General features: G+C 49.2%; 11 protein-coding genes across 11 annotated transcripts; 3 read left to right on the top strand and 8 right to left on the bottom strand.

Annotated features, from left to right (window-relative positions):
• Window positions 1–1,805: 1,805 nt before the first annotated feature.
• On the bottom strand, window positions 1,806–2,108 carry TrAtP1_011850 (uncharacterized protein; the record flags this gene model as incomplete). The annotated part of the gene is made up of 2 exons (XM_066115279.1): window positions 1,806–1,940; window positions 2,010–2,108. 2 exons carry the CDS (start codon window positions 2,106–2,108, stop codon window positions 1,806–1,808), a joined length of 234 nt encoding a protein of 77 aa, XP_065971377.1.
• Window positions 2,109–2,474: 366 nt separating this feature from the next.
• TrAtP1_011849 (uncharacterized protein) lies at window positions 2,475–3,456 on the bottom strand (the record flags this gene model as incomplete). Its single annotated transcript, XM_066115278.1, has 2 exons — window positions 2,475–3,289; window positions 3,348–3,456. The coding sequence occupies 2 exons, from the start codon at window positions 3,454–3,456 to the stop codon at window positions 2,475–2,477; spliced, it is 924 nt and encodes a 307-aa protein (XP_065971376.1).
• A 2,635-nt stretch (window positions 3,457–6,091) lies between these two features.
• Window positions 6,092–7,756, bottom strand: TrAtP1_011848 (uncharacterized protein; the record flags this gene model as incomplete). Its single annotated transcript, XM_066115277.1, has 3 exons — window positions 6,092–6,404; window positions 6,499–6,922; window positions 7,720–7,756. The coding sequence occupies 3 exons, from the start codon at window positions 7,754–7,756 to the stop codon at window positions 6,092–6,094; spliced, it is 774 nt and encodes a 257-aa protein (XP_065971375.1).
• On the top strand, window positions 7,730–9,727 carry TrAtP1_011847 (uncharacterized protein). The gene is made up of 5 exons (XM_014084888.2): window positions 7,730–8,016; window positions 8,069–8,172; window positions 8,231–8,578; window positions 8,627–8,767; window positions 8,819–9,727. Exons 1-5 carry the CDS (start codon window positions 7,855–7,857, stop codon window positions 9,639–9,641), a joined length of 1,578 nt encoding a protein of 525 aa, XP_013940363.2. The 5' UTR covers window positions 7,730–7,854; the 3' UTR covers window positions 9,642–9,727.
• TrAtP1_011846 (uncharacterized protein) lies at window positions 9,728–11,180 on the bottom strand. The gene has a single exon (XM_066115276.1). It carries the CDS (start codon window positions 10,783–10,785, stop codon window positions 9,880–9,882), a length of 906 nt encoding a protein of 301 aa, XP_065971374.1. The 5' UTR covers window positions 10,786–11,180; the 3' UTR covers window positions 9,728–9,879.
• Window positions 11,181–11,355: 175 nt separating this feature from the next.
• On the top strand, window positions 11,356–12,482 carry TrAtP1_011845 (uncharacterized protein; the record flags this gene model as incomplete). Its single annotated transcript, XM_066115275.1, has 3 exons — window positions 11,356–11,371; window positions 11,487–12,399; window positions 12,462–12,482. Exons 2-3 carry the CDS (start codon window positions 11,593–11,595, stop codon window positions 12,480–12,482), a joined length of 828 nt encoding a protein of 275 aa, XP_065971373.1. The 5' UTR covers window positions 11,356–11,371; window positions 11,487–11,592.
• Window positions 12,483–13,278: 796 nt separating this feature from the next.
• On the bottom strand, window positions 13,279–13,470 carry TrAtP1_011844 (uncharacterized protein; the record flags this gene model as incomplete). Its single annotated transcript, XM_066115274.1, has 1 exon — window positions 13,279–13,470. One exon carries the CDS (start codon window positions 13,468–13,470, stop codon window positions 13,279–13,281), a length of 192 nt encoding a protein of 63 aa, XP_065971372.1.
• A 516-nt stretch (window positions 13,471–13,986) lies between these two features.
• TrAtP1_011843 (uncharacterized protein) lies at window positions 13,987–15,975 on the bottom strand. Its single transcript, XM_014083264.2, has 3 exons — window positions 15,650–15,975; window positions 15,233–15,585; window positions 13,987–15,171 (listed from the first exon to the last, which is right to left on the bottom strand). Exons 1-3 carry the CDS (start codon window positions 15,905–15,907, stop codon window positions 14,205–14,207), a joined length of 1,578 nt encoding a protein of 525 aa, XP_013938739.2. The 5' UTR covers window positions 15,908–15,975; the 3' UTR covers window positions 13,987–14,204.
• Window positions 15,976–16,114: 139 nt separating this feature from the next.
• On the top strand, window positions 16,115–17,020 carry TrAtP1_011842 (uncharacterized protein). The gene is made up of 5 exons (XM_014084885.2): window positions 16,115–16,217; window positions 16,275–16,295; window positions 16,385–16,391; window positions 16,459–16,738; window positions 16,825–17,020. The coding sequence occupies exons 1-5, from the start codon at window positions 16,167–16,169 to the stop codon at window positions 16,874–16,876; spliced, it is 411 nt and encodes a 136-aa protein (XP_013940360.2). The 5' UTR covers window positions 16,115–16,166; the 3' UTR covers window positions 16,877–17,020.
• Window positions 17,021–17,182: 162 nt separating this feature from the next.
• TrAtP1_011841 (uncharacterized protein) lies at window positions 17,183–18,669 on the bottom strand (the record flags this gene model as incomplete). The annotated part of the gene is made up of 4 exons (XM_066115273.1): window positions 17,183–17,214; window positions 17,269–17,343; window positions 17,422–18,492; window positions 18,546–18,669. 4 exons carry the CDS (start codon window positions 18,667–18,669, stop codon window positions 17,183–17,185), a joined length of 1,302 nt encoding a protein of 433 aa, XP_065971371.1.
• Window positions 18,670–18,829: 160 nt separating this feature from the next.
• TrAtP1_011840 (uncharacterized protein) lies at window positions 18,830–20,874 on the bottom strand (the record flags this gene model as incomplete). The annotated part of the gene is made up of 4 exons (XM_014084884.2): window positions 18,830–18,849; window positions 18,901–19,503; window positions 19,561–20,700; window positions 20,781–20,874. The coding sequence occupies 4 exons, from the start codon at window positions 20,872–20,874 to the stop codon at window positions 18,830–18,832; spliced, it is 1,857 nt and encodes a 618-aa protein (XP_013940359.2).
• Between the last annotated feature and the right edge of the window lie 302 nt (window positions 20,875–21,176).

Below are 21,176 nucleotides of genomic sequence, written 5' to 3'. Positions count from 1 at the left end.
CATTGAAACAACTCCTACGGATTGGCCAGTCCTCTTGAGGTGGTGCAGAAGCGTCGTCAACTGGCGCGCTCCAGTAGCACCAAGGGGATGGCCCAACGCTATGGCTCCTCCATTGGGATTCACTTTATCCATGTCAATGCCCAGCTTGTCAATACAGTAAAGAGCTTGACTGGCAAAAGCTTCGTTAATCTCCCAAACGTCGACTTCACTGGCTGAAACTCCTGCTGACTCTAGCATTTTGGGAATGACAACAGCAGGGCCAACTCCCATCTCATCAGGCGCAACACCTGCCACTGCTGATCGAGCCCATTTGCCCAAGATATGGTCGGAAAGTCCGAGCCGAGTAGCAGTGCTGCGGCGAGCCATCAAGACAACAGATGCGCCGTCCGAAATTTGAGACGAATTCCCAGCAGTAGACGCACCGTCTGGGAGAAAGGCCGGCTTCAACTTGGCCAATTGCTCCAGTGAAGCATTGGGTCGGATTCCATCATCTTGAGTCACGGTGGTGGTCTCTCCTGTATCTGAAACCAGCTCGACGGGCACGATTTCATCTTTAAACCGACCTTCGGCTTGCGCTTTCGCAGCTTTGGTGTGACTAGCCAAAGCAAAGGCGTCTTGGTCCGCACGGGAAATGCCATACCGCCGTGCAATATTCTCGCTGGTAATACCCATTGGAAGCAGACAATCTCTTGCTGCTTGTATAGAGGACTTGCGCAGTTCCTCCCATACAACAGTTGGGATGGCTTTCGAACCGTAATTTCTCGTCATGCTCTCCATTCCGCCGCCAATACCCATATCCATACGGCCAGATGCTACAGCGTCCGCAATGTTAGTTGCCGCCTGCAATCCAGACGAACAAGCTCTATTGACTGTGTAGAGCGCTGTTGAATCGGGATATCCAGCGTGCAACAGAGCCGCCCGCCCAGCCTTTTGTCCACCGAGCTCAGACAGAACGGTTCCCACTGCTACGTCTGACACCTCGGAAGGATCTAGACTGGGTAGCTGAGTTCTAGTTGCTTGTAAAACCTGGAATCAGAGAATTAGTTAGCTGTTTGTCAATGAGTCGATGGCTATTGAGAGTGCAATTCTTACAGTGGCAAGTAGTTGCTCGGCATGGGCGCTCGCAAGCCTCCCTTTGAAGGAGCGCGTTACAGGAGTTCTTAGTGCGGACAAGAAGACAATGTCATCCGGGCTCTTCTCAAGCATAGCATTTAGGCCCCTTCTTAAATGTGCCATGATGAGCTGGTAATGTGAGAGTAAAGACAGTTCTCGTGATGAAGAATATGGATATGTGAGATATATGTGTTCAGTAGAACAGCCAGACTCTGTGATAACTTGAAACAAGATGCCCTACAGTGATACACGATTATGGAGATTTACTAACATGAAGACCATATACAGACTGCGGTCGACAAACACTTATACCAGACATGCCAACCTTTGCGCGGGTTCTACGGGCCGCAACATCCGCAGTCCGCCCACGCAAGCCGTTTAGGTCACTGACTGAGACTTGCAATGCTTGTCCAATGTCTTCCCTTTCCATGACAAAATTTGCTGCGTTTGGAAATGTGAAAACTCCAGTCTGCCGACGATATCCGGAATTTGACTAATTGTGAACTATTGAAAAGCCCAACGGGAAAGAGTTGCGCGGGGAGCATATAGCACGTTTATATTGGTCCTGTTATTTCTCTTCCATAGATAATTTCATATTATCATCTTCGTTATTGAATTATACATTTAGTTGTCTATGAACCAAGAACTAAACGGCATACAGACGTTCAAATAAGCTATTGACTATATACACACTAGCTATCCATGATCTTGAGATCTTCTGCAACTTTAAACGGGGCTTCGGTCTTGCTTTTAATTTCGTCAATTGTCACTCCGCTGGCAATTTCTCGAAGTGTCAGTCCTTCTTTCCAGTCCACATCAAACACTCCCTAATTGAACATCAGATCTTTGGTCTATGGTCTTGTAATGTGGCAGGGGAAACGAGTAAAAATACATACTAGCTCTGTAATGATGGTCGAAACACATTGCCTACCAGTTAATGGAAATGTACATTGGCGAACAATTTTGGGGTTTCCTTTCCGATCTGTATGCTCCATGGTCACGACAACCTTGGTTTTCTCAGGATTGGAAACCAAGTCCAAGGCTCCTCCAAAGCCTTTCACTTTTCCGGGTAGCATCCCTGTGTAAATCATTAGTAACTCACTTGCCAGCTGGCTTTGTCCAAATATTTACAGTTAGCAAGATCTCCGGTTGCATTTACTTGCATGGCACCGAGAATGGTAAGATCAATTCTGCCCGATCGAATCATGCCGAAACTCTCGTCACTCGAAAAGGTGCAGGCTCCCGGAATGATTGTAGTTGTTTCTTTGGAAGCGTTGATCAAGTCGGGGTTTTCTTCACCTTTCTTCGGATATGGTCCCAACCCAAGAATCCCATTCTCAGAGTGGAGCAACACCTCGACTTCAGGGGGGCACAAAAGTGCTCGCCAATACCGGAATACCGATTCCGAGATTGACATACATGCCATTCTTAAATTCTTTGGCCGCACGAAGGGCAATCTTTTCTCTGTTGCTGTTTCCCGGTGAAGAAGAGGCCGCAGGGGTTTGATTTGTCGAGATGTCCGATTCTTTCGAATTCGCGTATTTCTCAATCCCCTTGGGAACTTGCGACTGGATGACGCGCTTGACATATATTCCAGGTAGGTGAATATCGTTTGGCATCAGCTGTCCAACCTCAACGATATGATCAGCCTCGACTATTGTCATCTTGGCATTGCGTGCCATGGGGCCGTTGAAATTAGCCGCAGATAGATGAAACTGGCAATTGCCCAGTCTGTCTGCTTTAAACGCCTTGATGAATGCATAATCCCCGTTGATTGCTTCTTCTAGGAGATAAGGTTTTCCATTAAAGATTCTGACATCCTTTGGTGGTGAAAGCCTGGCAGGTGTGCCATCCGGATGGTGTTTTATTGGCAGCTCACCAGTTTGCACGACAGTACCCATAGCAGCTGGGGTATAGAATGCTGGAATACCTGCACCACCAGCGCGACATTTTTCAGCAATCGTGCCTTGAGGAGTCAATTCAACTTCTAGCTCTCCATTTCCATATTGCGATCCAAATATTTTGTTGTCTCCGATGTAGCTGGCAACCATCTTCTTAATCTGTCGAGTTTCCAGCAACAGGCTGAGGCCGGAACCGTTCGTTCCAGCATTATTTGAAACAGCAGTAAGACCATTGATACGCAACTTGTTCGCGCGCACTTCGTTGATCAAAGTATCTATATTGAATCAACAGTTAGTGACGGTTGTTAATGCGTGTAATAGTATGCTACTTACTTGGAACACCGCAGAGCCCAAAGCCTCCTACCAGCACAGTGCTGTTGCTTTTCATGTCCGCAATTGCTTCTGCGGCTGAACCACAGATCTTGTTTATAGCGGGACGCATGCCGGATGTTGCAAATGTCCGCTGGCTACCAAAAGAGTACCGTCTCCATGATGAGGCTTGTAAAAGCCTAGATTGAGCTCTGCCAAAGCTCAATCCAGCTTTGAGAAAACGCGGCATTGAAGAAGACATTATGCAACGTCATGAGATTTGATAACTCGGAGTGATGCGCAGCAATGAGAACACCGAACATCCGATACAAAATATTTGATACATTATTGTTTTTATAGTAATGTCCCGCTATATTACAATGCAACCCGATGAGAGGTTTGAATCGCATCCGCGCTTCAAGTATCGGCATCCGGTGCCGATGCGGATATTGCGGAGAGCCTCTCCGAGTACACGACCTACTACCAATAACTCGACGACCCCTTCATTTTTGGCAAGGATATCTGCACATTCTTCTAAGCCGCTAAAATCATGATTATCATACTCTGTTTATTGAACAGAATACGGAGTACAGACCGAAACTGAATGAAGCTTAGCTCCACGAACACTGTATCACCTCTCTACACACATTCTCACAGACAATCTTGATGAACCGCCACGAGCCAGTGAGCTCGCTTCCATCGTCGAATCATGTCAAGCTTGCTAAAGCTTTCCGCCGAATTCACAAATACTCAAAAAGTCTATATTCTGCCCTTTCCTCTTGCACTCGAACGTGTCACAGCGAACATGAACACGATGCGCACGTTCTCCTCGAAGATCGTATTGATGCGGCTTCTAAACTGCTAAGCTCCAAACAGCAGTGGGACAAAGAAAACGAGGCATTGCTAGCTTTCCAACTCCTATTTGCTGCGAAGCTTCTTGCGCCGATTCAAGCGCGGTGGCATGAATTATCCGTCAAATGCATACAAGACGACAGCTTTGACGATGCTCAGACGTCGAAACCGTCTCGAGTGCAGATTCTCGGACATGACCCTAAAGAAGCTGCTTCAACAAGCTGTCTTGCGAAATTTTCTCCAGTGAACAACTTTTGCGCAGCGATTGTAACAGCTTACGACAAGCCCCAGCATGTCGCCTTTGTTTTGCACGAGAGCAGCCGGATAAGCACTGTGGTAGCGAATGAAAAGACCATTATGCAAAAGAGTAACTGCCAAAAGATTACACTGAAAAAAGTACTTTCAGAGTCACATAATCCGCGCGGAATGAAGCTGCCACTGCGCTCAAGTATGCTCCTTGCGTCGAAAATTGCTTCGAGCCTACTTCAGTTCTCACAAACACGGTGGTCTGGCCAAACATGGTCCAAAAATTCCATATATTTTATACTACATCCAACTTCGGAGGGAATAGCTCCCCTTGTTGATTTCAGCCGAGCCTTTGTATACGCAAAAATTGATAATAGCGAAGTCGTTGGGTTAAAGAATGCTGAGCCAAGGTTAATTCTCCTGGAACTTGGAATTTTACTGCTGGAAATATGGCATCAAACCTCGCTAGAAGACCAGTTTCCCGACAAAATTGCGGAAGTATCTGGGGGATACTTCTCTCGTTTATCCCTCGCAGCTCAGTGGTTGGATGATGACTATAATACTCCACCACTGCTGTATGAGGATGCTATACGATATTGCGTCTACGGAGTGTCGACTAAGAAGGGAGCTGATTGGAATACGAATGAGTTCTGGGGTGAAATATGTAAAGAGGTTATCAAGCCTTTATCGGAGAATTGTAAGCAATGGAAATGAACCATGAATTTTTTATGGTTAGTAGCGTTTTCACAACTGGTCTCTAATTAGTCTCTGAAATGCGATTATCATGCTTGACTGGCTAAAATTTTGGGTATCGCACCCAAACCTATTTATAGCGCCATTCGAGTTGTGCGCCTACTAATTGAACTTTTTTTTTTTTTTTTTTTTTTTGGATAGAACCGATATTTTTCTATTCTCAAGAATTTAGGTTCTCGATTCTGGTGTTTCTAAAGTCTGATCTACAAGTTGATTTGCTATCAGCTCAGGCAACGCTGAGATAAGTTGGTCTGACTCGTTAATATACTGACTGCCACTTGTTCTATTCTTGGTTGGAACATCTCGTCAGATAGGACTGCTTGACACTTCAAAATTTTAAATGCTGGTCTGCTAATTGATCATTGAGAGACTTAATGGCGGGTTGCTGTGTTCGGGCTTTATTGTTTCTTAATTTAGCTACCACTAATAGTAGTGTGTCTTTTGATAGAGATAATCAACCCTAGGGGGGGTACAAAACATCTCTATTTGTCTGCTTAGATCCCTATCCTGTTGCCAAGCTTTTACTAAACAGAATACCTTTTCAAGTAAAGCTAATTGGTTTGTAAGAAACAGCCAGAAAACTGCGATCCGTCTTGAATTGCTCGAAGAAACAATAGGTGGATATAGTAAGTTTCTTCACAATGTTCCCAAACTCCCAAATCTTGTCCCGTAGATTGATATTGTCGTAATCAAGATCCACAATGACGCCCCAGTTTGAGTCAAATGGTGCCATTATCCGGGCAGCTAGCTGAGCAATGGGCTGTATGTCCGTGCCTCGAAAAGGCGTGCCAAGAGAGATAAAGCCAATAAAGCGTTAATACGTAGTGCAAATGTAGCATAGTATTGAGATTGTAGATAACATGGCATCTCCCGACTTTGCCTAATTCTTAACTTTGGCCTTGGCCAGCGGTAAAATCTCATAGACCAGGCCCCTCCTCCTTCCTAAAGAAACGTTTCCGAAAGCCATCCCTCACAGAATCCTTGCTCAGATCCCCGGCCGTTGTGTCCACGATGTTAATAATTATGCCGTCTTCGCTAACAACTTCCAGGGCCTGCTTCGTCACTTCATTGCCTATCGCGTTGAAAACGACATTGACATTCTCTAAAGCAACAGCAGACTCTAGCTTAGCCTCTTTGTAGTTTATAACCTGGTCTACGCCAAACGACTTGAGGAGCTTGAAACTTTGTTCAGACGCGGCCGTAGCGATAACTCGAGCCCAACCATCTTGCCTATCCGGATGGCCCAGATGACAGTTGGACCCGTCCCTCCGGCAACTAGTAGGTCTAGCCAGTCTTGAGTTTTGCGTAGTCAAACAAGCCCTACCATGCGGTAAGAGCGGAAAGTAGCACCAATGCAGCCTCAGCGTAGCTTATACTCTGAGGCTTGGGGATCATTTTAGAGAAATGAGCCTTGGCATATTCAGGCATGCCGCCGTCCGTGCTTTGCTTGCTAGAGAAGGCCTTGGTTACAAGGACCATAACTTTAGTGCCGACTTCAAGGCCCTCCGGTACTTTTGAGCCCACCTTTACTATAACCCCAGAGTAGTCCTTTTCAGGGGTAGGGGTCTTATACGTACCGTCCTTCTCGTAGAGCTGCCAGTAGCGCTCCATCCAAATAAGACCTGCAGTGTGGACTTTGACAAGGGCTTCGTCATCATCGATCTCTGGTATGTCTACCTGGACGACCTTGAGCTTCTCGGTGCCGCCGTATTCTGTGAGAAGTCTTTTGATGTCGTTGGATCCCGAACCTTGATGTTCCGCATGGAGGGGTGCACTTTACCAGTGCGTACTCTGCGTTTCTTTATTTTCACTTTAGACCTGTTATCCCACTAATCTCATCTCTTCCGCCTTGTTCCTATTAACATGACCCTAGATGACTCACTAAGAATAGGCAAGGAGTATTAGCATTGTACTATGCCTATAAGCGGGATACAAAACTCCCTAGGAGCTCAGGTGGTATGTAGTAATTGTTAGTGGGTACAACTACATGTTCGCAGGTCACGAGTCACGCATTTAACAGCACTAATACAACTGACATGGGCTGGGTCATGAAGCGACCAGTGTCAAACAAACTCAAAATAAGATTCTCTATTACCAGTATTGATTTACAACCAATCAATTAGGGGAGAGACCGAATTGGCTGGATGGGCGGAACAGAATGGAGTTTCTTTCGTCCAGAAAGCCAAGCCCACGTCAAAGCTCAAGCTTTTAGACGGCTTTGGTCTTGATGACTCCTGCACCCCACACGTTCCCCGACGTTCCCCGACCATCGCTAGGGGTCCTGTGAAGTGGTGGGTCGGGGTAACATTCTTGCCGCTTTACTGGGATCCATTCTTACCCTCAATACTCAATATCGTGTAAATGGCTTCTCTCTATTCCCAGGGCTATCCTCGGCAGTGGCGTTTTGCACCACTGTCCAAAGCGTGCCAAAGTCGGAGACCCGAAGCTGATCAGCCACATCGATATGTCGGAGAATTAGCGCAGGATGACCGGAGAAATACCATTTTTGAAGTCAGACGTCTGGTTTACGGCTTTGTCAACGGACAATTAGCCTGCTCTACTGGTTGAGGTAACTTGAGCATGTTGGATATATTTAAGGACTAATAGGCGGTGTCTTCCGTCGTTACCATTTTACTTTATCATTTATAATTACTGAGGGCTCCTTGAACCCATACCAGCAATGGAGACATCGCCTGCGGGACAAGCCTCGCTCGAGCTAAGGGAGGTGAACGACACCTCCCCCAATCCCGACCAGCCGACTTTCGAAGCCGTAACAACCAGCATAACGAAAAGACGCAGGTTACTGATAGTAATATTCATCGTATCTAGCAACATGGTCCAGGTGAGACTTGAGTCGTTAATCTCTTTCTTGATCTCCTTCTCAACGGGACCAGATGATATCCAACATGGTTGGACTCGCTGCGGGACTCGAGATAAGCAAATCACTGGGCTATGCAACTGGTCCTGGCAAAGCCAACTGGGCCGCCGCGTCCTACCCGTCAGTCCCCAACATTCCCAAATCATGTCATTAGGGCTCTTCTGAACATCGCCTGCAGGCTGACGCAAGGCACCTTCGTTCTGATCAGCGGTCGCCTCGGTGCCGTCTACGGCCATCGACACGTCCTCATCGGCGGCGCCGTCTGGTTCGTCATTTGCTCGCTCGCAAACGGCTTCTGCAAGACGTTTGTCACTTTCAATGTTGTCCGTGCGCTGTCTGGCATCGGAGGAGCATTAATCATGCCAAACGCTGTTGCTCTAATCAGTACGACAATACCACCTGGAAGATCGCGGAATGTTACGCTGGGTTTTTTCGGGGCCTCGGGTCCTATTGGAAGCTACCTAGGTGCCATCTGGGCTGGTATTTTCATTGAATATGTGGATTGGACGTGGATATTCTTCGGCATGTGAGTCTTGCTGTGAATCCCACGTTTAAATCTGTCTAATATATGTAGGGCAATCTTGGGGACATTCGTTTTCGGGACTCTGGCGTTACTTCTCTCAACCGACTCTCCTGTTGACCGAAAAGGGAAAATCGACTGGATCGGCGCCTTCCTTGGTACGGGCGGCCTGATTGTTTTCAACGTTGCTTGGAAGTGAGTGAAACAATTGGCTTAGAAAGATGTTTCAAAACTGACCTTTCGCAGCCAAGCACCAGCGAGCGGATGGGAAACGCCTTTCGTATCCGTCTTGCTCGTGATATCAATTGTCATGCTCCTTCTCTTTGGGGTCTGGGGGTCCAGGTTCAGCAAAAATCCCATCATACCACTCGGAATATGGACAGCACCATCCTTTACAGCCGTCATCTTCGTCGTTCTCTTTAGTTTCATGTCCAACGGCATCTTCCTCTGGTACATGGTAGCATGGCTTCAACTTCTGCGTGGCAAAACCATCCTCCAGTTTGGCCTTGAGTGGACTCCATTTGGGATTGTTGCAACGATCGGCACGTTCATCGCAGCATGGCTGATTCCACGCCTCGCTGTGCAATGGATATTGGCAATCGGTTCCGCTGCCATCTTGGTCGCGAATCTACTCTTGGCTACGATGCCGGTCCAGCAGATGTACTGGGCTCAGGTCTTCCCAGCGACGATCTTCATGGCCTTTTGTCCAGACTTTGTCTACGTTGCGGCGCAGATCGTGGCCAGCAACAGTGTCAAACGTAGCCAGCAAGGCGTTGCTGCATCTCTCATTGGCACGCTTAATTTGTATGGGAACAGTCTCGGTCTTGGATTTGCGGGGACGATAGAGACGCAGGTGAACAAATATCGGGTTGATCAAGTGCTTGGATTCAGGGCTGCATTGTATTTTGGAGCCGGCATCGCCTTGGTAGCGACCGTGCTAGACATGTTCTTGGTAAGGGTGGTAAAGGACGAGAGGGAGGGATGGACTGATCCGGCCGACGCGGTAACAATTACGGGGACAGGGTTTGAGGGAGGATTGTCGACGGCTACTGAGAGACTTCGACGGTGATGGGCTCATGGTCCTAGAGATGCCATCGGCACATCCATGACTATTTCAGTAACCATAGAACGGGGGTGCGCAACCTTGACCGAGGCATATTCGTGCGAGTGAAAGATACCTATGCTAGAAGAGATAGTCTGCAGTTTGCTAATAGGACTATGTTGAGTGGAATGCATCTAATAAAAGCTACCTCTTAGGCTACTCAGCGATGTGAACATCCTTCTGATACTGCCAGCTCCTTTCAGTATTACTCCTCATAAGGCGCAACAGCAAACCCATGTCTCTGAGCATGAATCCTCACCAACCCGCCATCCTCTGCCTTTGCCTCAATAACCACCTCCTTATCACTAACACTCACCAGCTCCCCCACATCTTTATGATTCGATCCAGTATCTGTCGGCCACATCTTCACAAGCTGCCCCTTCTTCAGTTTCTGGTGTTGAACCACCACATCCGTCTCGTCAATCTGTCCATCCGCTTCATGATAGTCCGAGCCCAGTATCAACTTTGCGGCTTCTTCTCCGGTCAATGTCCTCAGTTCCCCCAATTCGTCTACTGCCTTTTGCGCAGTGCTCTTAAATCTTTCCATCCAGGCGAACACTTTGGGAAATTTAGCTTCCGAAATCCACTCTTCTGGTCTCGCTCCAGGCACTCTCTCCATCCACAGCAGCGGCCAAGCCATTTCAATATCACCAACAGTCGGCCCTGCCGTCCCAAGCAGCCAATCCCTCCCATCAGATAACAATGTTTGTTCTAAAAACTCAAATCCATCTTTTACCCTTCGTATGGTATCTGGCCTCATCGCCTCCAAAGCTTCAGGCGGGAAAAACCCCGCGCCGCTCATGAACTCGGTGCGGTCTTTAACAAACTCCGGATCCATCATACCTCTCGTCTTATACAAAATCAACTGCACGAAGCATCTGCCAAAGCCAGAATCAATCATGAATACCTGGAAAAGACGTTGCAGTGCCTTTTGCTCGGGAGTTGTGGCAACAGAGAGGCGAGCGCCTTTTCCTGGCTCCAATTCGCTGAGCTTTGTCATAATGTGCCGCGTATCTAGATAGACGTCTCTGCCAATGGTGAGAACAGGGATGCGTCTATATTTGACGCCCAAACGGCTGAGATCAGGCCGGGGCATTATTCGCGGTTGCATCTACACTCCGTGGTCAGATATAGTGTTCTCTTACAAGGCAAACTTTTCATACGCATTGTTGGAATTTGATGCCCTTGAGAGCAAGATACCACAGGACTTGCTTTGAATAAGGGGAGACCTCATAATGGTAGAGAATAATTGGTTTCTCGGCTGAACCCATATTGAACGTCGCGATGCTCAGAATAGTGGTGTAAGTTGGAAAGGTGAGTGCAGTGCGGGGAAATTAAAGTCTAGACAGCGCCATGGAGTTTGCATTTTTATATCCACGGCCGAAGGATTCAAGCTGTAATTGAGCACCTGAGGCTACTATCAGACAGCTAATCCTTGTCGCTGTAAACTCACTTGAAATATGCCTCATTTGTATGACTACAGGGCGTTTTAGGTTGTCATTCGACAGTTATCCTGTAACTGGAGAGCTAAAATACACGTAAATGACAACGGAGTAGTATTCAGAGGTGGAGACCGTATATCAGCGTGTCATCTCAATGCCTGTGTGTTATACTGTATTCCCTTGAAATACCCCATAATAAATATTGCTACTTGGCAATCTATCAACTCATCTGTTTTTAGAGGAGATATTTCTAAAGTGAGTATTTTTAAAAGTATTAACAGACTAAACAAGTAGTTATATTATGAAATAATATTTTTATTAACTCTTGTTTTATCTTAAAACTAGATGTATGACTAAATGCACCATGTAGCAGGATCACTTAGCCGCAGCGGTTCCATTCATCTGCCTCAATCTCTCATCCATCCCACCATAATCGCGACCGCCATCGCCGATACTCAGGCGCCAGTGCACCAACAATGTCTGCACACGGGCGGCACGCTCTCTTCGGGTATCCGACGGCAGGGCCATTCGAAGCTCCCTTGAGATACATGATGAAGACGAAGAATCGCAGATGGAGTGCGACTGCGCCCGAGGGCATCAACAACCCGGAAGCCCTGTGGGATACATACTGGAATCGCTTCAACTGCATCAAAATCCCAGTCTTGGACGAAGACGACTTCTTCAACGCAGCCATGGAGATTGCGAAGGTCGCAAAGGACAAGGACGACTTTGAGAGGCTATTCCAGGAAACGAACAAACAACGGCAGGATGCGCTGCTCGATACGCTCAAGGACGCCAGCGACAAGATTGGCAGCGGCGAGCAAAACATCTTCCCGTGCCGAGATGCCAAGAGGGCATTGTCTCGGGCCTGCCTGACGGGCTGTTTTCAGTACTTCCTACGGCTGGTGCAAGGCGGCGTCTATGGCTGGGAGGCGGACGAGATCGAGGCCGAGGCTGAAGCTGAAGCTGAAGCCCTGCGTGCAGACGAGGCGGAATTGTATGATGAGGACGGCGTTGTGCATACTTCTAGAAGCTGGATGCGATGGTCGATCGATGACGATTCTGAATACGATTCGGATTATGCCGTGCCTGGTGAAACGCACACAATGGATGATCTCGAAGCCTGGGCTGCTCGGCATCCAGTCGTTTCGGGCAATGGTATCATGGGAGCGTCTGACTCTCCCAATGATAAAGTACGCGCCAAGCAGCAAATATCGGCACATGCGCGAAACGAAACATGTCCATCAGAGGAAGGCGGAACGACAGTGTTGAGAAAACAGTTGGTGCCTCAGGTCCTATCATCTAGTCCACCGTAATGACGCATTTCTAATTCGCAGCTTGCTAGGAAATGAGTTCGATTCACTGAGGGCGACGAGGCGGAGCAATCTACACATAAACGTCGGAAATTGGAGAGCACTGCGGCGGCGGCGGCGGCGGCGGCGTCTGATATTGCTTCTCCGTTGACGCCGCGAATATCGAGTGAGAGCCCCGATAGTGAAAAGGCCATCTGTGACGGCGACAGCAATTGTAGATGCAAGCGTCAAAGAACAGACGGACCGGCACTTGCCCTCCCATCTCAGCCTTCTTCATCTACACAACTTCCAGGCGGAAAGACGACTAGGAAGAGAGCCAGTCTCAATGACGATGACGGCAATGATGCTGATCGCAGGTACAAACGAATAAAAACACAACATCTCGCCACGCCAATACCCCGTATTTCCTCCCCCATAACCACAGAAGATTCACAAATCAACGGCGCGCCTGAAAGAAACCCGGAGCAAACGACAGAACAACGAACCAGGGGTAAGCAACCCGCCAAGAACAAGGCCGGAAAAGAGAAGAAAATCGACAATGGCATACGGAAGCGGCGAAAGCAGAGTCCTGCCTCGCGTATTCCATCTGCAGCATCTCCCCAGAGCACTCTTAACACGAGGTCTAAAAGGGGAGCCAACAAATCATCCACGCTGTGGGAGCTGGATGGCTCGGGTAAGCCGCGTTTAACTCGATAAACGTCCCTCTCATCAGTGTCTTTAGCTGCTTGCACGATTTGAGAGAGAGCAAAGACTAGACTCCAGGCATCAGGCATTCATTCTCAAGAATCATGGTCGTTATCCCGGCAGGGCTAGGTGCAGCGGCGTAGTTTCAAGAGATGAACAGAATTCCTAACGCCTGGGCGTTCCCGTCAACATGGTCGCTATCCTGGCAGGGCCGGGTGCAGTGGCACAGTTGACAGGAACATGCCCTCGAAGGCTTAGGAATCTCCAAGACATGGTCGTTATCCTAGCAGGGCTGGGTGCAGCGGCGTAGTCGGGGGGGGGGACAGCAAGCCCAAAGCCTGGGCAATCTGAGAACATGGTCGTTATCCTGGCAGGGCCGGGTGCAGCGGCGAAGTTTGATGGGAAAATATACGGTCCAACTCTTCTCAAAGCGTGAAGCATGCCCATCTCAGTTTCATTCGACCCTGACGATCTGTTACGAGTCTGTTTATGTTCATTTCACAGTTCACATGTTGCATTTGAAAGATACCCGTGCATTTTGGAAAGGAGTTTGGTGGCTCATTTGCTATTAGATAGTCTTGGTAAAAACAATATTGGGAATGAAAATTTACACAAGGTTGGTTGATTTGTTTCAGTTAGATACCCATATATGAGGAAGCACAGCAAAAGCTCAGCCATTCAAAGGGCGTGCTACACACTTTCATGGGAATCGATGTCGCAGCTGATGTGCCTAGTAACCCTTGATTAAAAAGAAAGTTGAAGGAGAATGCGGGCAAAAGGTAATGCTTTGCTGAGGCTGTTTCACGATTGGCTTCATGGCCGCTTGATGCCTTGCTCGTACACCTTGGTTCATTGAAGTATTGGACAATTCGCTCTTCTCCTTGGCAATCTATTGGCTGGTGGAGCATCTTTCATCTGAAATACCTAATCCAAGGGAACACAAGTATAAATCGCCAATCCTTGCAGTCATAGTATCCATCCCCAAATCTATTCATCCCATTCGGGTATCTCATATTCATACATCCCTCTAATTGAACCCAATCCAAGCCAATCCCATACAATCAGTCCCGCAGAGTTTTCCCCATCCCAAATCACAAAGCGCCTCCCACAACCTTGACAATCCACATCGCAATCCGCACCTTCAAACTAACCCTCCTCTCATTTCTCGTAAAATCATCCATCGTAACTCCAGCCGCATGGTCCTGCAGCCACTTCTGCTCTTCTCCCAACCGCGCTTTCAACGCCTCATTCCGAGTCACAATCAGCGTTCCGGCCTCCAAGTCGAGTGAGTAGCTCCGTTTCGTATAATTAGAGCTTCCCACAATGCTCATGCTTGGGTTGACATCTCCAGGCATCGTTATCCACAGACCCTTTGCGTGATATGTCCACCCGCCGGGCTGGCCAGTCGTGCCGAAGCGCCACTCTTTCAGTGTAATGTCTCCCTCGCGACCACGTTGCTGAACGGCATAAAGGAAGCGGCGTGCGAGTAGCACATATGCATCCGGCAATAATCCGGAAACTCCCTTTGACTTGTAAAAGCCATTGGCTTCCGGCGCTGCTGTAATGACAATATTGTTATTCGAAGCAGTGTTGAGCAGCAGTTTTGTTAATGATGGCGCAGGGTTAAAATATCCTGCAGTGAACGTCCACGACGATCCCGCATACGCCGGCTGAGACAACCTCTCCAGAATCCGCGTCAGTATAGGAAGCTCCGTCGACGTATCCGGCCGCATAACCTGAGACATCTGGCCGAGCATATAGACCCGAGTATCCTTAAACTCGCTATCCGGTACTTTTTCAGGCGCAGATATCAACGCCTGCAACGTAGACGTAGTGCTCTTGACAAAAGACTGCGGCTTCTCCAGCGGTGACGGAGCAGAGTTCTTTGCCGGCCATGTAAGAGCAAAACCTGCCGCATCTTCCTTTGACGGCTGAACAAGGAAACTAAACGACGATACGCCGTTATAAAGCTTCCAAAAGTAGTCCGTCACCTCCTTGGACGAGAAGAGGTGATATCGATCCTGTCGATTCGTAAAGTAATCCATCGATAAGTTTGCCCTTTCAAAATCTCACGTCAATGCAAATCCCCTCAAACCGCACTTCAGCAGCACCAACATACCCAGACATGATAATCTCGTCATCCACGCCATAAAGCTTCATATGCTGCAATCCCCATCCCTCGTTGATCCTCTTCGGCACATACTGCTTCTTCAGCCCCGTCAGATTCGGCGTATGATACATCCGTATCTCGACTCGATCAGCCCCAAACTCCTCCACCAGCGGCGCAAGCAGCGAAGCACATGAAGGGTTCGGCGACTCGCGAGTGCCGCGCAGCGCATCCGTCAAGATGCTGAGCGTCAGGTCAGGGTTCTGCCTCAGCGCCTCTCGCAGCGTCTCGATGAGCTCCTTTTCCGACTTGCCAATGTACAGCGTCGACAGGAATATCCTCTTTTTCGCATTCTGTATCCGATCCTACATTATAAAAAAACCATCAGCCTCCTAAACTGCTTGTCTCTCCATGTAGGTCGCATCGTACCTTGAGCGTCTCGTAGAATTCCGTCGGCGTCTTCAATATCCGGATCTGGTCGCCCCGAAGGTCGAAACTCGGCGCCATGCGATCCAATTCGCTCACAAACGGCGCCAGCAGCCCTGCATTTCCGCTGTGAATTGGCGCTGCGGGAGCTCCATGGGGTGTCGCATAGCTTCTGAACTGGTATCGCGGTGGTGAAATGCTCGGCTTGGATCGGAGGACTCGCGCTCTGGAGGCGCAACGAGCGCAGCTGCGCACAATCATGCTCTATGCGTTCAATTGCAAGACTCACAAGTAAAAATTCAAAAGAGAGAAAGAAAAGAAAGAAAGACAGAGTCCTTTATCCAAAAAATTCCATCGGCATGCGGCCATCTATCTAGAGCTTGAATCAAATCAGTTCAGCCGAGCTTTTGCCGCGCTCGCCGGAATCTTCAACCAAGCTTCAATGACCTCTTCCCACCCGAGGCCAAGATTCCAGCGAATACAACCCCATCACCGGTAGGAATTGCCCGCTACCGCCACCATGTCGACCATCACAAGGACTCTGGGCAACCTGCGCAAGGTTGGCATCAAGGTAAGCATCTCGCCCATCTCTCTCAATTGCCACCGGCTGCTAACATTTCCCGCGCAGGATTACTTCCGCCAGATGCTGGTACGTCTCGAGAGATTCTAACCCTCCAGCTCTTCCGACAATCGACGACGCATAGCTAACGCATAGCTCTCGCACCTCTCCTCCAACAGTACATCGGTACGCCCATCCCGTCTTCGCCTCTCCCAATCCCTCAGCAACACTCCCCTCTGACTCCAGCAAACAGGTGACACAAAGGCCGGAACCCTCATCGGCACCGACCGCGCCGGCAACAAATTCTACGAGAACCTCGAGGAACTGCCGCTCCGCACGCGCTGGGTCGACTTCGCCAAGCACGACTACGACGCCGGCCAGATCGAGCCCGGCTGGCACGCCTGGATCAGCTACGCCGTCGACAAGCCGCCCACCGAGGACCCCCTGATTGCGACGGGCACACGGCACTTTGAGCCGGCGCTGCCCAAGCCAAACTATACCATGACGCGGGGCGCTTTCAAGACGTACAGCACGTGAGTTGGCTTCTAGCAGCATGATGAAGCAGGACGGTGGGACATATAGTGAGAGATGGACCTGAGCTAACGTTTGAGGGTAACAGAACGAAGCCGAAGCTTAACGCTTGGGAGCCAGTGGTCAAGGACCGGGTATGAGTGGTTTTTGAGGTAAAAGATGGTGTACATATTTTAAACAGCAAACACAAATGAATCAAACAATAGACACAGGCAGATATGTGCATTACCCGGTGTTTATCAGGCAGGACACGGTGATGTTATCAAGAGAGACTATTTCAAACACTTGAACGGTGAATTTAAACAAACGTTTTACTTCTTTTAAACAGGCGGAAAATATCGACAAAAACAGACTCAGTACTATCTAATCCCATCTATTGCGGCGCAACACATGATCAAATCAAGCCCGGAATCCTTACGCCGTATCACAGCGTCTACTACCCAACTCTACAGTTTGCTTTCTACAGCTGACTTGATAGCTACAAAATCATTAGCAAACTGAGTGTTGAAAAGCGGTGAAAACTGATACTTACCATCACAAGAAACCTTTGCATCGCCAAACAACATCTTGGTGTTTGGCATGTAAAACATCGGGTTCGGCACATCAGCTATAAACTGCGTGTCAGCCTCGCTTATCATAGTACACTTATGGATGAAAAAGAAAGAAAGAAAAGACGGGCACTCACCATAACCACTGGCCAACGTGCGCTTCATCACAATAACTTGCTTGGCCTTCCAGGCATGCAACACTGGCATGCCCTCAATGGAACTACCTTTTTCCATGGCAATCGGGTTCACAGTATCGTTGGCACCAATGACCAAGACCAGATCAGTCTCGGGGAAGTCATCGTTGATCTCGTCCATTTCCAGGACGATATCGTAGGGGACGCTTGCTTCCGCCAACAGCACATTACATTGCCCAGGCATGCGACCAGCAACTGGGTGGATAGCGAAGCGGACAGTGATTCCCTTTGACCGCAGCGACTGGACAATGCTCGAGAGCGCGTACTGTGCCTTTGCGACAGCCATTCCATATCCGACGACTATGATGACGGATTCGACGTTCACTAGCTGGTCTGCAACATCCTCTACAGATGTTTCAGTCGCCTGACCCTCTGGCTTGTACTCCAAGGCTTGTGTCGGAGTTCCTAAGCCTCCAAACAGGACATTGGTTAGAGACCGGTTCATGGCAACGCACATGATGTATGACAGAATAGAACCAGAAACGCCTATCAGGGCTCCCACAGACGTCAAGAGAGGATTATCCAGCATGAACCCTTCGGCCACCAAAGCGAAGCCACTGTATGCGTTCAACACGGTGATGACGACGGGCATGTCAGCGCCTCCAATTGCAGAAGTTGTCGTGTATCCCTTGATGAAACTCAGCGCCGTGTTAGCTGCCAGTGCCCCAGCAGCAATCATGGGAGCACCAGGAGCCATGGTAAGGAAAGCACCAAACGTAGCGGCATTGGTTGCCAGCAATCCAGTGTTGATAACATGTCGGCCAGGGAGGAGCTTGGGGCGAGAAGACATGCGACCTGCGAGCTTCAAGAAGGCAACAATTGATCCGGTAAAGGTTACACCACCAATCAGAACACCAAGGTATGCAGTTACCATGTGCAGAGTGGTGAGGTCAGAAATATCGCCCATGACACTGCCAATGCTGGTCAAAACGGCTGCAAGACCAACAACTGAATGCAAGGCAGCGACAGTTTGAGGCAAATCAGTAGGCGTAATTCTCTTTCCAATCAACATGCCTGAAATCTTGTTAGCAACCATTATTCTTGGCTAGATGGATACGGTGACTTACCAGCAATGGCTCCTATGGCAGCGAGTCCGGTGAATTGCGTCAAGACCTCGGGGGAAAATCCCACAGCAGCCAAACTAGCCAATACACCAGTGCCGACACCAAGAATACCGAGCATGTTACCCATGCGAGCAGTTGCTTGAGAGGCCAAGCCTGAGAGAGATCCAATGCAAAGAACAGAACTGATGAGATATCCGGCCTGGACAAGGCCAGCGGCTCCGGTCGACGCAGCAGCGATGAAGCCTCCACCGAAGAGAGTAGCCGGGATTGCATAAAGCCAGGGGTACTCAGGGGGGGTCAGTAGGTCCTAAAAGACTATTAGCTGCGCTCGTATCAATTTCATTGACAGAAGACGTACGTTTGAACATGTCGAGCATTCGTTTGGTGATGACGAAGCCACCACCAACATTCACAAAGGCCAGCAACACGCTGAGGGCGCCAAAGGTTTGAGGAATTGTCTCGGGCAAGTAGCCTCCACCGAGAACGAACAGACCGCCAATACCAACCATGCCAGAAATCGCGTTTGTCACGCTCATCAACGGAGAGTGTAGCGCGGGCGCCACGCCCCAGACGACGCGATAACCGATCAAGCTAGCCAGAGCAAAGGTGAATGCATTAGACATGAACAGAGGCCCGGTGAACTTTCCAAGAGCAAGCATGGTTGTCATTCCGGCAGTCACAGTAGCCACCTCGCGAGTCTTTTTCTGCCAAGGAGTGAGTTCTACAGCTTCAACTACAACGGCGGCTGCGGGTTTGGCTGGTGCTGGAGGAGGGGCAGGGCGAGGAGCGGGCGGCAGGATTTCTCCCTTTTGCATGACAATGGCGCCTCTGACAACCTCGTCAGACAGGTCAATTCCAAATTCGTTTTCTTTGGGTGACATTGAGAGTAAGAGCTTGGTGATGTTGTTTGAGTAGAGAGTCGACGATTGGGTCGGCAAGCGAGACGGGAGATCAGTATATCCTACGATTTCATATTAGTATAAAACGCCTGAGCATCAAAGATCTGATACTGTCTTACCGATAACCTTGACATCATTGTAAGTTATCATTTCGCCTGCTTTGGTGGCCTCACAATTGCCGCCAGCCTCAGCCGCGAGATCAACAATAACACTTCCGGGTTTCATGACATCGAGCATATCCATTTTAATAAGTTTCGGGGCGGGCCTTCCGGGAATCAGAGCCGTAGTAATGATAATGTCCACTTCCCTGGCTTGTTCCTTGAAAAGTCGCATTTCGGCTTCGATAAACTCCTTGCTCATCTCCTTGGCATAGCCTCCCGCACCAGAGCCGTCTTCATGCATGTCGACTTCGATGAATTCAGCGCCGAGAGACTCAATCTGCTCTCTGACCGCGGGACGAGTATCAAATCCGCGAACAATGGCACCCATTCGACGAGCAGTTGCGATTGCGCTGAGACCAGCTACACCAGCTCCAATGACCAGAACTTTACAGGGCGGAATCTTGCCAGCAGCCGTGACTTGGCCGGTCAAGAATCGACCAAAGACATTGGATGCTTCCAGGACAGCCTTGTAGCCGGCAATATTGGCCATGCTACTGAGGGCATCGAAAACTTGAGCGCGAGAGATACGGGGGACCATTTCCATTGCAAAGTAAGTTGCGCCCCTGGCCGCAATCTTCTCAACAAGATCTTTATTCTGGCCAGGCTGAAGGAAGGAGAGGACCGTTTGGCCTTTCTTAATGGCATTGACCTCGGCGTTTGAAGGTCCTCGGACCTTGAGAACAATATCGGCTGCAGACCAGACACCATCAGGGGAGTCGACAAGAGTAGCGCCAGCTTTTTCATAGGCTTCATCCAAGAATTCAGCCGCAGCACCAGCTCCGCGCTGGACCAAGACCTTGGAGTATCCCTTCTTCAGGAGCAGAGCCACATTGGTTGGAGTCAATGCGACTCGGCGCTCCCCAGGAAAGGTCTCCCGCGGCACACCAACCGTCAGTTGGCTATAAGGAGTCGTGGGGGGCACCACGGTGGTCGCGTCCGTCGAGTAAGCCTTTGGGAAAAGAGCGGGAACTCGTGGAACCGGAGAGTCACGGCGAACCAGCGCCAGGGACTTTGCAGCCGCGGCGACAATTGCAGTCTGCCGCTGTGCCCCCGAAGAGGCGTGCCATTGGCGGTGGCAACTCACCAAGGGCTTAACATCTAGTAGCAGAGTCAGAGATTGTCACTCGCTGGTGCCTGTAGAGGCGCAATTCACGCATAGAAGGGACTCTGTCTCTTACTTTGGATTCGAGAGCGCAAGAAGCGCGACGAAGAAGCAGTAGTAGGCGAAAAGTAGAGCTCAGTGGCCAATGGGCGAAGCACAGAGGACGCCATCACGAATCGACCCTCATCTGAGGCGACTTGGACCGACACACACAAGGATTCAAGCTATAGGTGTAGCTGTATGCGATAAAAAATTAGAAGAGAGGTAATTATTCATCATTCTCCGGAAAGACAAACATACCAGATCAGCTATACGAGCTCACATCGGTTGATGTCTCGACAGTCGTCAGCAGAGCTCATGCGCCGCAGCAGTAAGAGCCCTTTGTATCTGCCGGTTCTGCTAAAGCAATAGACGTCACGATACAGTCGAAAAGAGCTATTTGCAAGAAGCAAAGGAAGAAGGAAAAGAGAAG

The sequence above is a fragment of the Trichoderma atroviride genome, chromosome 6 (assembly GCF_020647795.1).
Source record: "Trichoderma atroviride chromosome 6, complete sequence".
NCBI classification, from domain to species: Eukaryota; Fungi; Ascomycota; class Sordariomycetes; order Hypocreales; family Hypocreaceae; genus Trichoderma; species Trichoderma atroviride.
Note: the sequence above shows the minus strand (reverse complement) of the source record. Positions and strands in the feature narration are given on the sequence as shown.

Coding starts and splice junctions, on each gene's coding strand:
- TrAtP1_011846 (XM_066115276.1), bottom strand. CDS start 10,785: ATGCAACCGCGAATAATGCCCCGGCCTGATCTCAGCCGTTTGGGCGTC.
- TrAtP1_011847 (XM_014084888.2), top strand. CDS start 7,855: ATGGAGACATCGCCTGCGGGACAAGCCTCGCTCGAGCTAAGGGAGGTG. Junction 8,017..8,068: donor TATCTAGCAACATGGTCCAG/GTGAGACTTGAG, acceptor CAACGGGACCAG/ATGATATCCAACATGGTTGG. Junction 8,173..8,230: donor TGGGCCGCCGCGTCCTACCC/GTCAGTCCCCAA, acceptor CATCGCCTGCAG/GCTGACGCAAGGCACCTTCG.
- TrAtP1_011842 (XM_014084885.2), top strand. CDS start 16,167: ATGTCGACCATCACAAGGACTCTGGGCAACCTGCGCAAGGTTGGCATC. Junction 16,218..16,274: donor TGCGCAAGGTTGGCATCAAG/GTAAGCATCTCG, acceptor TTTCCCGCGCAG/GATTACTTCCGCCAGATGCT. Junction 16,739..16,824: donor GCTTTCAAGACGTACAGCAC/GTGAGTTGGCTT, acceptor TGAGGGTAACAG/AACGAAGCCGAAGCTTAACG.
- TrAtP1_011843 (XM_014083264.2), bottom strand. CDS start 15,907: ATGATTGTGCGCAGCTGCGCTCGTTGCGCCTCCAGAGCGCGAGTCCTC. Junction 15,586..15,649: donor AATTCTACGAGACGCTCAAG/GTACGATGCGAC, acceptor TTTATAATGTAG/GATCGGATACAGAATGCGAA. Junction 15,172..15,232: donor GACGAGATTATCATGTCTGG/GTATGTTGGTGC, acceptor AGATTTTGAAAG/GGCAAACTTATCGATGGATT.